At 38.0% G+C, this 16,614-nt stretch overlaps 1 protein-coding gene across 7 annotated transcripts in view; it reads left to right on the top strand.

Moving 5' to 3' along the window:
* Positions 1-16,614, top strand: part of LOC145690091 (large proline-rich protein BAG6) — a 122,520-nt gene that overhangs the window by 94,715 nt on the left and 11,191 nt on the right. For all 7 annotated transcript variants that reach the window (XM_081764640.1, XM_081764646.1, XM_081764642.1 and 4 more), the window contains one exon: positions 6,285-6,415. In XM_081764640.1, coding sequence (XP_081620766.1) covers positions 6,285-6,415 — 131 coding nt within the window. The remainder of the gene's footprint in view (positions 1-6,284; positions 6,416-16,614) is intronic.

Here is a 16,614-nt window from a genome sequence, read left to right on the forward strand (position 1 = left end):
AATTCAAATACTTGAATAAATTTGCTGTTTCAAGCTTTCGGCTCTACTGGAAGTTAAAGCATCATTAAGGATGTAAAAGGAAACAGGCACACCGGGAAGTTCAATGCAGAAACATCTTCCCTCTGTAAAGTAGGTAGATACTAGAATGGAACTAATATCAACTAGTCAACTATAGGATGGAACCAGGCTGATTGTATTCTTTTGTTAGGAAGTGATTGTTTGCTAGCTTTGATTTTCTTTTTTTCTATCCTGGAATTGAACATTACACAACACAAGGATGGAATTCGGTTACGGGTGAGCAGTTTTTTCGAAACTCTGTAATCGACAATAGCGGTCATTTTCGATCATTATATATATATATATATATATATATATATATATATATATATATATATATATATATATATATATATATATATATATATATATATATATATATATATATATCTATGGCTTGGGTCTAAAAGGGCCAGTGTCACTTTTTTCAATGGCACAAATGAGATGTTTGTCAAATTTTAACGCCTATCAATGGATATTTTCTTGTGCAAGAAAAGCAGATGTTAATATGAATGATATATATTCCAATATAGTTCGTGTTGACATTTGCTCTTCTTGTACAAGAAAACATACATTTATAGACGTTAAAATTGAAGAGTATCTCATTTTTGCCAAAAAAAGTGACATTGGCCCTTTTAAACTCAAGCCACAGGTATGTATATATATATTTATTTCCCAAGTTGCGGGGCTGAATTTGGATTCAGGGTGTCTATCGGTCACGAAAAAGTCATATAATCAGAAAACGGTCATGAAAGTCAAGAAAAAGTCACGAAATGTAGCTTTTGGGTCACGATTTTTTAAATGGTATACAAATATAAGTACAGACTGGAAAATTTTGTTCTATAAAACGTCAAAATTCACCATCAAAAATGTTTATGGTCGGTTTTAGACGCTCCCAACACAAGCAACGCACGCTTCTATCGCATGCATGAAAATTTAGCGTCATTCGCACTCCCATTCACTCATGCGAATATTACTAAATGTTACGAGTTGGTAACGAAAAAGTCACGAAATTTCACTTTGGAATTTTAGTAGACACCCTGGGATTTAAACGGGATCGGAAGTGTCACTATTCATCTCAAGTCCCAAGACTGTGGATTCAGTATTAATATCGGGCATTTTCCATCATTTTTATATATCTCCCCAAGTTGCGGGTCTGAATTTGGGTTTAAACAGCATCAAAAGCGTCACTGTTCATCTCAGCGACCCCGAAAACTATGGATTCGACACTAATATCGGTAATTTTTATCGTCTAAATATTACCCGTCCTCCCCTCTCCTAAGTTGCACCATCAATGTGAAATTATAAAAACCATCCCAGGCCCTAACCTCAGTTATGTTGAAAATTTGATCGAAATCGAGATCGGTGGTTCAAGAGTTATTAAGTCACGAAGATAGTTACTGTCATTTCTATTTTTTTTTTTTTTTTTTTTATGTATCTCCCCTCCTCCTTCCCTAAGCCCTACCGTCAAAACGAAATGAGAAAAAGCATTCTAGGCCTGAACGTCATCTATGTGGAAGATTTGATCCAGATCGGTCGAGTGGTTCAAGAGTTAAGTTCTATTTATTTTTATATATCCCTCCCTTCCCTCCTCCTCCCTTAAGTTCTACCGTCAAAGTGAAAAGATAAAGGCCATCCCAGGCCCGAATCCCATCAATGTTAAAAATTTGATCGATATTGGTCAGGTGGTTCAAGAGTTATCAAGTTACAAACATAGTGAGTGACTTTCAGTTTTATAAGATTGAATAAATGGGTATATGAGGAAGTTTGATAAGTCCGTAACTCTTCATGAGATAACACTGCGATTGCAAGTTATATATATATTTTTTTTTTAATATTTTGCATAAGGTTCCTATACGTTCCATATTTTACGGAATTATCCCTTATTGTAAAGTCATGTACTGGCGTCTCGGTCAAAATTCTTCGGAACGCAGAACTGTCCCTTAATATGAGAATCTTTGTTTAACATTTTTCTTCTTAAATTTAAAACCTGTAATTTAGAAGGAATCCATAGCTCTCGTTATAGAAGTGTCATTGTGTTGCGAGAGTAGACATTTGTAGACATCGTAACTAAGCACGACTAACTTGTTATGATACTGATCTGCTGTGAAACTAAATTAGTTTCTATTATTTCAAATGTAATTGTATTATGTGCCTTCAAAATACGAAAAAAGAATGTGTTCTTTAAAAATTCCTTTTTATTATACTACATAATTGTCATAGAAAAGTGTCCCGTTTTGTTTAAACCGTGTGTCCTGTTTATTTTTACAAAAATATATGAACTCTAATTTTGTAGCCTGAGAATGTTGATTATCTTTTGTCCCTTATACTGTTGTTGACAGTGTTTTAAAGCTGAATAAGTATGGTTTTAGTTTTTGAAATAGGAAAAAGTGAATTGTGTGTGCTGATTAAGCGTTACTTCTGTAAGAAAAAATATTAAGGAAACAATGTAAAGCTTGATAAATATTGTGGAGTCTCTGTAATATGTCACGGAATGGTACAAAAATGTTTCATAATTTCGTTTTCGTCGTACGAGCACAAACGACACTGGGCTTGGGAGTGTCCAGTGGAGGTCACATCTGAGGAAATGCTAAATAAAATTCATGGTATTGTGTTGAAAGATCGTAGAGTGGAAGATATGCGTGAAAGCTGAGATGGTAAACATTTATCAAACATGCTTTTAATCTTCATGAATATTTAGGTATAAGATGTTATTGGCAAGGTGGATGCCGCAGGTTAACCAAACGTGGAATCGCATAAACATGGTAAGACAGTGTTTGGACATGTGAAAGCCAAGTGAGTTTTTCAGGTGTTATGTCACTGTTGACGAAACTTGAATACATTAGTACTAACAAGAAAACAAAAAAAAAAAAAAAAAAAAAAGTCCCTAGTGATTATGCGATTAGTGTACGCGCCTGTAGCACAGGAGACCTGGGTTCAGTTTCCGGCGGAAGTCGTGTAGTTAAGTTGTAGGTTTATGCCTCAGCCTCGGTGGTGAACGGGACCTAAACTCCAAACCAACCAACCAGAAAACAAAGAACTGTCGAAGCAGTGGATTTCAGCAGGAGAACGTTCGACTTGTAAATTCATGGCAATGATTTTTTGGGATTCTCAGGACATCGTTTTCATTGACGACCTGAAAAGGGTAAAACTAGTACAGATGTGTTTTCTTAAGTAGTTTATGCAGAGAACTGATGAAAAAACTGCCCCATTCAATATAGAGGAAATTCACCTTTACCAGGACAAAGCTCTATCTTCATTACCATGACAAGAACTGTCGGATTACTATACGAACTGCTACCTCATGAACTATATTCTTCAGATTTTGCTCCTCTGATCTTTTTTAATGAGGAGATCATGCTTGACACGAAAGCCTATTTTGCAGCATTTGACTTTTTGTTTGTTTGTTTGTTTGTTTGGAAGGCATAGAAATATTGGACAAAGTGTATCGAGCTGAAAGGAGAATATATCAAAAACATTAATTTTCAGTACGCTTCAACTGCCTTATAGGTCAGTGTGTTTTCTGCACCACTGTAATTGGGCTGGCCATCAGATGAGAGTTTTCTGGCTTAAAGTACCGGCACGCTAACCATTACACTATAGTTAGTTCCAGACCAATCTACACGTTGTCATACTTGACGTTGGTACTTAGTCGTTCTGGCCAGATCATATAATATATAGCTCTCGTAGCTGTATGGTTGGGGTATACATCTTCATCGCGGATGACCTGGATTCGATTCCCAACGGGAGCTTATGTGGTTGGATTCCACGTTAAGCTGTAGGTCCATGTCTCGTATAGTCTCGTTGCGGTGAGGGGGGCGCGGTGGCTCAGTGGTAGAGCGTTCACCTCTGGTGCTTGGGGTCCCGGGTTCGATCCCAGCCCCCGCCAAGTGAACTTTGTGGTGGACAAACATCGTGCTCGTGGGTTTTCTCGGGGTTCTCCCGTTTCCTCCCACTTTTTCATTCCACCATTTCACTCATCTCTCATCATCACCGTCTCCTTTAGCCTAACCGGCATAACCGTGGGACGTAAAACTTAGATTTCATTTCATTTTTCTCGTTGCGGTGAAGGAAACTCTAAAACTTCAATCAACCAGTCGCATGAAAGATAGAAAACCACAACACTAAAATAATATACAATAAAAATGTATTATAAACATTTTCAGTCAAACGGCTCACGAGGTGGGAGAGGAAGAAGTAGAGAGAAAAGGGAAGAAGAGAGAAAAGAGTTGAAAGCGTCTATTGTATTATGAATATGATAGTGTATGTAGTATGATTGTGTAACCAGGCTGTAAGTGGGGGGAAAAAAAGTGGAGGAAGAACAACTAATCGGCTAGGTAGGTAGAGCGGAGATTCTCAGACTTTTCTCTGTTCTAGATTTTTCTTTCTTCCTCTTTCGTTCCCTTTCTAATTCAGCGGCTTGTCGAAAGGGCACATACACATACACATACACACACACACACACACATACACATACACATACACACACACACACACACATACATACACACACACACACACACACACACACATATAAACACATACACACAAAGTTGTGTTAAAGCAAGTTTTAAAACAACTCTGACATTACCACTTGACTGTGTTATTTTAATTCCTTTGTACACATGTGAGAAATATCAAATAACTGTCATTGAGAATTTGTATTAGTTTGTATCTTTAGCTATGAGCAAAGCTTTACGCGGTATATTTGACATTTGTACCAAGTAAGTACAACGTATTATATTTCCTATAATCCTTCACGAAAATAGTGTCGTGAGCGTATGAATTTTGTAAGAGCGTTTACATGAGTAGCAGTCCTACCATCTGTTGTAAGATGGTATCACCGCTACTCATGTAAATGTCAGGAAATTCATACGCTTACAAACTGTTTTCGAGAAAGATGACAGGAATTTGTATAAATGACAGTTATACCGCATAAAACTATGCTCATAGCAAAAAATACTAACTAATACAAATTCTCAATGGCAGTTATTAGATATTTCTGATATGGATACAAAGGTATTAAAATTTACACCTCAGGCAAGTATTTTAACACCACACTTTTTTTATTATTATTATTATTATTATGGTTTAGTGTACTTTTTAGTGTTGATTGCTTTTACTATTTTTTGGTAAGTAAATAATTTTTATGGAGGTAGTAATTTTCTCTAACATAATGTTCTGTATAGATGCAAATGAACTCTCATTACTATACGAGAAGGAAAATAGTTTGATTCTCGCCCCAAGTTTGACTAACTGAACCTGCGCTCTCTATACAGCACATCATTCATATATGAGCATGAATCTCCTTGTCATACTTCTCAGCATTTGTTCATGCCCCTTTACAGACAAGCGAAGGACGACTTGATAAAAAAAAAAAAAACGGCAAGGGGTATCATAAAGGGCAGATTTTTTTCTATTTTTTTTCGATATCTCACACAGTTTGCAAGATTTCAGCCTGCTTCCTGTTGGAGTTTCTAATTCAAGAATGATCAGTGTTTTCTTTCTTCTTCCATGGAGTATGTAATCAGCAAATACATTACACACACAATTAATTATAATCTCAGTGATTATGGTGTTCATTGGGCAAAACTCTCCAAACAATAGAGATTCATCTTAGACTGGAGAAATTGTTATCCTTCGTTTTTCATTATTATTTGGCCATGAAACAAACGCCGGAGATATATACTAACCCTTAACATAAATGTGTGGTGTTGGAATGTACCTAGGTATAACTCGTATAATATAAATGCCATAGTTTTTTAAAAATTTCAACACTTCCAGTGTACCTCTAAAAAATGTAATAATGAAATAATAGCCATTTTTAAATATTTAGTTTGTACTGAACAATCTACACAAAACTCGCAATCGATCAGTGAAAACGGCATCTTTCTGGAGCTCATGATTCCCGAGATTTGATTGCCAGAAGAATTGACCACAAACATATAATCTTTTCTTGACCATAAACATCAATAACATGAAATAACAAAGTGGAAGTATTCAAGGAGACTCGAACACGCTGTGTTTATTAATGCAGGCCTTCATAGATCGACATGAGATAGCAATCTAGGAATGCAATGCTAACATCAAAATGGAATTGTGTATATCGCAGTTGTTACTTTGTTATTGATATTTATTGTTGCTTGGATTTATTTCTTTGGAATATAATTTCTGTACCGCACGAAAAAAGATACTAAGTGATTTAATCCTAATTATGTTTATTTCAGGTAATGACAGCACTTTTGGTGCAGATTTGATGAGTATGTATCGACGATATTTTAAATTGCTTAGTGCCATCATTGTCCATTGTTGTGTAGATCGTGTTCAAGGTGTTGAGGCCATTTTCCAAGGCTGTATAGTAAGTATAATTTTTTTCAATTATAATTTCTGAATTTGTGTCTTTACTGAAGTTCTTAAATCGATCATGTTGGCTTCCCAGTAGTCGTAATATTTAAATTTTCTGAAGCGGGTATCTTCCTGGATATTTTCCATGATTTCATTTTATAGTCACCAAACCCAGATGAAAGATGGTATTTTAAATGGAATATTTATCCGATTTCTTCCCGTATTCCATTTATTTTTGGCAATAATTCTTCCGAGGAGCATGTTCCTCACACAAGGCATCTTTTATCCAGAAACAGCTACCTTGATACCATACCCAGAAACAACTTTATTTAGAAAATTTAATGCTCGTCTTATGAAATGATGAAAACTCTGCTCGGCCCAAGCACTATGCTCAAAAATTCGTTTCAAACGATGCAGCCGTTTCCTCTCTTTCGCCATTTTGTGAATTCAGAGTGGTAAATTAGAATATAGTAGAAGTTAACCCTACTAAAAAAAAGAATTTTCGAGAAGTTGGAGAAAGGTGTCCCTTTTCCTAACTTGAAGAGCTTGTAAGATTTTTTATTTTTGCATAAATTTTGAACCCCTTTCTGCCAAGGATACACAGCATTTTTGTCAGAGTAGCATAAAATTCATTCCGGTGTAGGTGCTAACCATATTCAGAAATTCATTTCAAACTGTTTAGTCGTTTTCATTTGATGTGATCACAGAGACCACTTTCATTTGTATATGCTATAAAGATAAACCGTACTTTCATTACAGTTGTCAGTTGGTCATCTTCAGTTTTGAATATGCGTCCAATATGATTTATTACAGTATATGCAATTAAATTATTACTAGTGTCGAATAAGTATCAAGATTTTTTAAAATTAAATATTTTTGCTGACCAAACGGTCGTGATTGTAGAAGACAGTTATTAGGAAACAAATATCCACCTTTAAACATTGAAAACATTTTAACGTTTTTAGGGGTTTTAGTGGTGGAGCGTTCATTTCTAATGCGTGGAGTCCCTGGTTCGTTCCTAGCTTGCGCCAAGTAAGCTTTGTGGTGTACGAACACCTCGTGTGTATGCTTCTTCGGGGTTCTCCCGTTTCCTTGCACTTTCTTTATTCCACCATTTCATTCTTTCTCATCACCACAGTCTCATTTAGCCTACACGGTGTAATCGTGGGACATAAAACTGAAATATTTTGTTTTCACGTTTTTGGAATGCTGCTTAAATAATAATTTTTTCAAATTTCAAGATAAACCTTAAAATTACAGATAACAGATCTTGTTACGATAAATATTGTGAGTCGAACACCGAAATTTGCTCGAAAAAGTTATCTATTGTTTCAGGAGTAAGATCACTGATTCTGTGCAGTAAAACTAATTACTACATCATGAAACAGATGAATAGCACATACCATTTAAAGGAATAATTCCATATCAAGCAAAATGATGTTGTATTCTTACATCCTTACAAATTATTGTTTTTACTGTGTTCTGGAGGTAATCAGTCACAAGATTCCATACGAAAAGAGTAAAACAATTGAGGGGTAAATTTGGATAAGGACGTAACTAGCAGTTCTTCAATTTTGCAGGAGAGCAGAAAAACAAACGCCCTTATCCAATTAACCATCGTATTCACACACTATTTTTGGAGACAGGCGTTCGCTACGGAGCAGAGATATTACCTTAACACCACCTAGACACATACGGACATGCTCAAACATGCAGAAAATATGTATATCTCATTTTACTGGAAATAGGTCGATACGCCCTTATCCAAATTACCCCTTCAGTTTTTTTTTTTTTAATTATTTGTTTCTTTTTTGCATATGTAAAGTACATATTACTTGCTGGTTGCTACATATACTTTACAAAATAAATAATAAGGATAATGACAGTAACAATGATGGAAAATGCAACTAGTACTTTGTATTCCTTCAGTTATTCCAAAACAAATTAATAGCGAAGATAGTTATTGAGAAAATAATCATTTCAAAGTGTACTTAGCAATATATTTTCTTTCAATATTGTCTTTTTATTAAAATCTTCCTCCTCCTCTAACTATAATTTTCTTAGAACGTCCCGTTGAATGTGACTCATTTGTCAGCAAAGTTACGAGAATCGTCCTCTGGGAGCACAAATGTGCCATACCTAGTTCTAGATTTTATGAGCAAAAGCAAAGTTCAACACCTTCTAAAGTTCCTTTTGGAACAAAATTTCACTTTCATTTTCTGGCTGATTTTAACGCAATTGTTACCAGTCGAAACACATCTCATATATGAAAAGAAAAAATAATGTTTTCTCCATGGACGGAACCTGTGTACATAACGCATTTTAATACTAAAAATTAAAATTATGGTAACTGAAACACACAAAGGAAAATTGACAAACGACATTACGTTTCAGCGACCTATTGTCATCTTTGCATATGCTGAACACCCCGACATAAATCTTGCACCGACTTTCACAGTTATGCCGGCGGTTCGTCACTTCCCCTGTTGACACCAATCTTGATAGACTTTCAGTGTGACTGTTCTCAAACACTCCACTAATGCAGCCTTTGGGACCTCATTATCTGATCTTTACTAAATACCGATAAAAGTTTACGAGAGAACGCTTATAGCATACATGTTAAGCGACTGTATAGTATGTTCTTATCTCCATATCCGTTTGGAAATGAAAATAAGTTAAATCATTTTGATATTTGGATGTTTTCATCAGTAACACATAACCTCGTTACATCAGAATCCTTGAACAGTCTTCCTAAAGTGAGGTTATCTTAAAAGAGTTAAAGGAACGTGAATTGGTAAATAATTATGGTTGAAATGTAACACAAATTTCCAGATAACTGATTTCTTTTCGCACTTAAACATGTAAAAGCAATTTTAAAAAGTACATTTTTCGTGACAATTTTATTACATGTGAAAGCCTGTACCTTAATCTCTGACTTTTCTACATAACTATTACCAATATTAAGCTACTTATCGTATCGTATTATGAATACCATCCTCATAGAAGTCTGGCATCTGATTTGACAACACTCCAACACGCCCGTTTTGACCTGAATTATCGTCGTCGTCGTGGCGCTAACCACCCAGATGCTTCTTCAAATGTAGGAATGTTTGATGAAATCATAAAGCGTTTGTTCTTATTTATTTTTTCGACAGCTTTCTTCACCAAGTCTTTAGTGATGACAGAAGGTCGCCCGCATCATTCCTCATCATGAACATTCATGCGACCATCTTTAAAAGGTGTAACAATTTTTTGTACCATTTCATCGCTTATATTATTTTCTCCATACGCTTCACTAATTTGACGAATTTCAGCCGCTTTCACGCTTTAAGCACTAAGAACAAGAATCACAGTGCGTATTTCATAATCAGTGGGGTTCGGAATCGATAAAGGTTTTTAACTACTCAGAAACAAACGTAAACACGGTCGAATGTTTCCGTAATGTCTGGGGCTTGCCAACAGATGTAGGCACACAGCGCACATCCCAACTGCAGCGCTGCAGCGGGCGAGTTTCAAAACAGTACTTACTTATAAAAAATCTCGAATCTACAAGGAAATAAAAGTGCGTAAGTGCGGAAACAGATCATTTAGCTATCTGGAATTTTGTATACACTTCAACCATAATTATTTTTCGATGATTCGATGTCCTTTAACTTCCACAGTGTGAAGACTTTTTTAAGGAGTCTAATGTAATTAGGGCGTATTAGTAATGAAGATTTCAGAGTATTGAAATGATTTATTTTCAGTTTTATTCTGATACTGAGGTAAGAACAGTATATTCAACTAATAAATCATATTCATTACGTTTGAGCTGTCACTACTGGCCGGTAGTTATAATTTAGTATTCGGATGACTAGGTACTCCTGCCCGTTCTCCGCTCGTGTATAGAGTTTCTGACATTGGTCGCGTGACCTTGATTCATCCCTCTGGTGTGTTGCTGAGGTAAGTTTCCCGCCAGACATTTCCTGTGTACCAACCTAACACCTTCCGTGGAATCCCCTGCGGTTGTTGGTTACGAAATGGTGGGCTTTTCTTGTTCATGTGTTATTTTCCAAATTATGAAGAATTTAATCGCCATTGAATTCCGTAATTTACAAAGTAAAATCACCCTTTGTGGAAGGATAGTTTTCGGCGATCTGAGAAGGTAATATTAATAATCGGAATTAATTAAAAAAAAAAAAAAAAAAAAACTTGGCTTCAGAGTTCTGAGTTTCCTCTCACTGTCCATGTTTTTTTTTTTTCTTTCTTTCTTTCTTATAATGTTTACATTTCTGGAAACTGGGCTGGAACCACTAGTTAATCTGGAAAATAATTGTAGTTCTTGGTGGAAAATTTTCCGGCACACACTATTGACCTTTCTGGATAGTAACAGCAAAGTGTTTTGCTTATTCTGGACTAGACTAGATTAGTAACGCGACTTAGTCAATTTTGAACATTTTTTCCTAACTCGCTACGAACAAGCTCATACAAAAAATAATTATTCACGTATCTCAACAGAATATTATTCGCTACTCTATTTGTTATCAGTGGAACATGAAAAAGACACGTTACATTATTTGAATTAAGATTCTCATTTTGTTCTTGTGGATGATATCTGACAATGAAATTTACATCACTGAACGGGCCCCACATTTATACTGAAATCGGCGCCAGGGATATGTATTCATTTATTAGCAGGTTCCAGTTAGAATCGAAAAGCCATTTTACATTGAAACTTCTTCAAAGGATTTGGAAAGTGGTCTGTTTTGATCTATATATTAAAGGCACCATAACAGCATTACTTTGGTGAAACCGGGCGTTGAAATTTAAGCGCGAGATTTCCCAATTACGTTGCCCCTGCGCTAACCACTCCCCTATGTTCGATCTTGTTTATGCATCCTTCACTAACGAATACTGGGGCACAATACCACAAACTTCCATGTGTATTTCACGTACGAAAATGGTCAGAGTTTGTCCTGTTGATAAGAAGTGAGTTTTTTTTGAAAGGTAATATTACGTACGAACCGAAAAAAATCTCATCTCGTATTTACCGTGTGATATACTTGGGTTTTTAACTGTTTGTGAAAGTTAAATGCGCTCTGTTTTTGATAGTCTGGCCAAATTAATAATAAAATTACGTCATTTGTTAGTATATGTTGGTCCTTAATTGTTAGTTAAACTTAGTAGTCAGTGTTTTATACAGTCTTCTTGACTTTTGGAAGGAATTGATAGTTTTAGCGAGAGAAGTATATTATATTCCAAAATGTATCTCTGGTTAAGACCAGTGTTGGGCAAATTTCAATTGAATTAACAATTAACAATTAATCTGTAAATTTAATTGTTAATTGCAATTAACAATTGAAATAAGTAATGGTTAATTGTTAATTGCAATTGGCCATTGAAAAAGGAGAATCAATTGCAATTGATCAATTGATTGAAAGTAATTGCAGTGGAAAGTAATTGCAATTGAATTCTGTAATTCAATTGCAATTGAAATTAATTGGCAATTGATTCAATTGCAATTGATTTCCACAGCAATTACTTTCAATTGATTGATCAATTGCAATTGATTTTCACTGATTAATTTTCAACACTGTAGTTCAGAGAGGGCGTAGGGCAATGAAAACTTTAGCCACGACCAATTGACTCACCACCCGTCGTGACCCACGACCCACCGTGACCCACTCTGACCCACCACCCATCATAAACCACTCTTACCCACTGTGACCCACAGACCCACCAAAACCTATTGTCATCAACTCTGACCCATGATTCACGCCCTCTTCTCTACTGACTAAAGAGTTTAAACTTGTAATAAAACAAGCCTATAAAATTATCACTCATCGGAGTTTGAATTTCTACGGTCAATCGCTCAAGCACCGCACTAATACAATAACGGCGGATCTGACGTTTCGAATATAAATAAAATAGAGTTTGTTCGTGTGTCTGTCTGTCTATCTTTGTGCGGCCTGTGGACGAGACGAGTGGACCAAAACTTTTCAAAATTTGGTCACGGGTAGCTTGGTCTAGGCCCCAGACAAAGATGAAGAGTTTTTTTTTAATTCCTTACTAGGGGGTCTTCAAGGGACGTTTACCGGGACCGGCCTGGGGACCAGAAAAGTCGACCGAGAGTTACCAAATTTTGGTCAAAGATACCTTGGTCCAGGTCCCACACCAAGGCAAAGCGTTTTCAACAAAATTCTTACCAGGGGGTCTCAGGGGGGCGTTTACCGGGACATGTAAAAGTAGAACGATATCAGTGTCGATTTCATAGTTTTCGCGGTCGCTGAGATCAATGGTGAAACTCCGATCGCATTAACTTCCAAATTCACCGTATTCGGCTGCGGGCCGTGGGTCAACGGGAAGGGGATACCGGAACGTAAAAGTAATCCAAAATGACCGATATTAGTGTCAAATCCATGGTTTTCGCGGTTGCTCATATCAATGGCGACACTACAATTAGCGATGACTTTCAAATTCATCCACCGTTGTATGCGGGCCTTGGGTCAGCAGAGGGAGGAATTCCGAGAAATGTAAAAATAATCGAAAATGACCGATATTAATGTCAAATCCATAGTTTTCGGGATAGCTGAGCTCAATGGTGAAACTCAAGACCGCGTTTACTTTCATATTTAGCCCCCATCAGCTAAGAAAGGGGGCATTATAAAGGGGATCACGAGACATGTAAAAATAATCCACAATGACCGATGTCAAATCCGTAGTTTTCGCGGTGGCTGAGATCAATGATGATACTTTCATTAGCGATGATTTTCAAATTTAGCCACCATTGTATGCGGGCCGGGAGTCACCGGGGGTGGGGAATTGCGAGACATGTAAAAATAATGGAAAGTGACCGATATTAGTGTAAATCCATAGTTTTCGCTGTCGCTGAGATGAATGGTGATACTTCCACAGGCGTTGACTTCCAAATACAGCCCCCATCGGCTGTAGGCCAGAGGCATTGTTTTTTTCAAAATTGGAACCAGAGGATTATAGGGACTTTTACCGGCATATGTAAAAAGTAGTAGAAAATGGCAGAATGTTAGTATCACATTCATAGTTTTCGCGGTATTGGTTGGGGGTTGGTGGGAGCCAGAGGAGATTTTTTCACAATACGAACCAAGGGGGTCTGAGGGGTGGTTCACCGGGACATGTAAAAGTAGTAGAATTTGTGTCGAATCCATATTTATTGGGGTTGCGAATTTCAAGGTCGCTTTTTCGCATTGTTTAGTGCATGTTTTTACCGTTTCTGTGCATATTTTCACGTTTTGTAGGCCAACAAAAGTGGGTCAAAGACGACCTACCAATATGGCAGAAAAAGACATATCCATTCCACTTTTAAGGTCCATTTTGACCATCTCCCACTGATGCACAAAGAGACACAAATCATGCATAAAAAATGTGAAGAAAACGACCTCGACATTCGATGGTGACAGAACAGCATTATGTTATTCCGCTATACTTGTAGGCCCTTTTGACCCATTTTCGTTGTCGCACTAAAGTGGAAATAGGAGCAGGGAAACAGTACAAAGCAGGCACTATACGATGAGAAAGAAACGACCTCCAAATTCGATAGTGGCGGAACAATGGCTCTATTTCCTCACACATTGATGGACCATTTTGACGCATTTCTGGTGATGCTCAAAACGTGGAAGTACGCGAACAGAACGGTACAAAATACACACTAAACGATGCGAAAGAGCCAACCCCAAAATTCGATAGTGGCGGAACAGTGAGCCATTTAACTCCCACTTTAAAGCCCCGTTTAACTCACCTCGGGTGATGCACAAGACGAGAAATAGGCGCAGAAAACTTAAAAAAAGGGCACTAAACGATGCGAAAGAAACGACCTAGAAATTCGATAGTGTCGGAACAATGGGTCATTTTGGTCACACTTTAGAGGCCCATTTTGACACACTTTTGGTGACGCGCAAAACGTGGAAATAAGGGCACGAAACGGCACGAAACATTCACTAGTCGATGCGAAAGGAAGGACCACGAAATTTGGTAGTGGCGGAGCAGTGGGTCATTTTCGTCCCACATTCGAGGCCCATTTTGACCGTCTTCCAGTGACGCACAAAACGTCGAAATACGCGCACAAAAGGGTACGCGATGTGAAATTAACGACCTCGAAATTCGATAGTGGCGGAACAGGGGTCATTTTCGTCCCATCTTGGAAGCCCATTTTGACCCACTTCCGGTGACGCACAAAACGTGGAAATGGGGGCACGAAACAGCACGAAAATTCAGTAGTCGATGCAAAAGGAAGGACCTCGAAATTCGGTAGTGGCGGAGAAGTGGGTCAATTTCGTCCCACCTTTGAGGCCCATTTTGACCGTCTTCAAGTGACGCACAAAACGTCGAAATAGACGCACAAAAGGGTACGCGATGTGAAATTAACGACCTCGAGATTTAATAGTGGCGGAACTCTTGGTCATTTTCGTCCCACCTTGGGGACTCATTTTAACCCACTTCCCATGACGCACAAAACGGAAGTAGACGCACAAAACGGCACAAAACGATGTGAAGGAAACGAACTCGAAATTCATTGGTGGCGGAAGAGCAATAATTTGTTCCGCCATATTTGTAGACCCATTTTGACCCACTTCCGGTGATGCAGGAAATGTGGGAATAGGCGCACAAAGCGACACAAAACACGCACAAAAGATGCAAAACAAAGTACCTCGAAATTCGTTGGTGGTGGAACAAGTTAATGACGCCGTGAGCATCAATATAAGTATATAGTGCAGTTCTTACCAGGGGGCGCGGTGGGTCAGTGGTAGAACGTTCACCTCCGGTGCTTGAGGTCCCTGGTTTGATCCCAGCTCGCGCAGTTTGGACTTTGTGGTGGACAAACACCGTGCTCGTGGATTTTCTCGGGGTTCTCCCGTTTCCTCCCACTTTCTTCATTTCATTCATTTCCCATCATCACCGTCTCCTTTAGCCTAACCGGCATAATTGTGGGACGTAAAACTAAAGATTTCATATCATTTTTTGTAGTTCTTACCATCAAGGCTGAGAACTGCACGGTCCAATTTTTTAGCCAAAGTAGAAGCCCAACCGGAATAGTGATGATGTCAACCGGCCCGGCTCGGTTCAACTGAGCGTACAGCTTGAGCTGGCTTGGTTGGGATTACCCATCGACTGGGCTCAATTGAGCCAGTGGCTTGAACCGGCTCGGTAAAGACGAGTTATCGACTCGGCTCGATTGGAGCCAATGGCTCGAACCAGCTCCGTTGAAACGAATCCATAGGCTGGGTTCGAGTTAGCTTAACTAAGCCAATCGCTCGAACCGGCTCGGTTGGGGTAAGCAATCAGCTCGGTTCGGTTCGGCTCGAGCTGGCTCGGTTGGATGAGCTGTTGGCTCGGCTCACTTCTCGGTTTGGCTCGATAAGTGAATGAGCTGTGAACGAGCCGCTTGAGCCGTTGACAACCCTAAACCCGGGTCGAGCAGTTTTAAACATGTTTGGCTGGAGTCCCATAACTTCTAACAATTTTTGGCTCGAGCCCGAATACTTGCTCCTCCTGAACTCAAACCAAGAACCTCGTGACCGATGTCCTTGCCTCCTGAAGATTTCTTGACTACCGAGATCGACAGTTAACTAATTTTTAGTATTCCGATACAAATCGCCTATATTCCATGTTTATACATGTACACGGTGTTATAATAATAATTAGTTATAGTAGTAGTAGTAGTATCATTGATAATTATATTGTCTATGTAGGATACTTGAAGATAGTAGTACTTGGAACTACACAAAGTATTTAGCTCGAATTGGCTCGACTCGACTGGAAACTCGATCCGAATTCGAGTCGAGTTGGGGGAAATTTTTCGAGCCGAGATCTCGAGTCGAACTCAAAGGTATCTGCTTCGAGTCGAGTCGAGTTTTAAAGAAAACTCGCTCGAACTCGCTCGTGCTCATTCCTATTGTATGCATGACGGGCATATAGAGTTCTTTCGAGGGGGGATAGAACCATAAACATAATATATTTAAAAAATACTTAGTTTGACGGCTTTCTTCCCAGGGGGGAAAAGGGATGGTAGGTATCCAGCATTTCTTATAAGTACCTTATTTGAAATATGTAAAACAGTAACAAGTGGACAATACAATATAAACTCATCTTCTTATCTTCAGTTTTAATTGCTGATTTCAATTGCAATTAACAATTACAATTAACAATTACAAGTTTCAATTGTCAATTGCAATTAACAATTGAATGTTTCAATTGCAC

This window comes from Thermobia domestica, chromosome 7 (assembly GCF_964235325.1).
Source record: "Thermobia domestica chromosome 7, izTheDome1.hap1.1, whole genome shotgun sequence".
In the NCBI taxonomy this organism is placed as follows: domain Eukaryota; kingdom Metazoa; phylum Arthropoda; class Insecta; order Zygentoma; family Lepismatidae; genus Thermobia; species Thermobia domestica.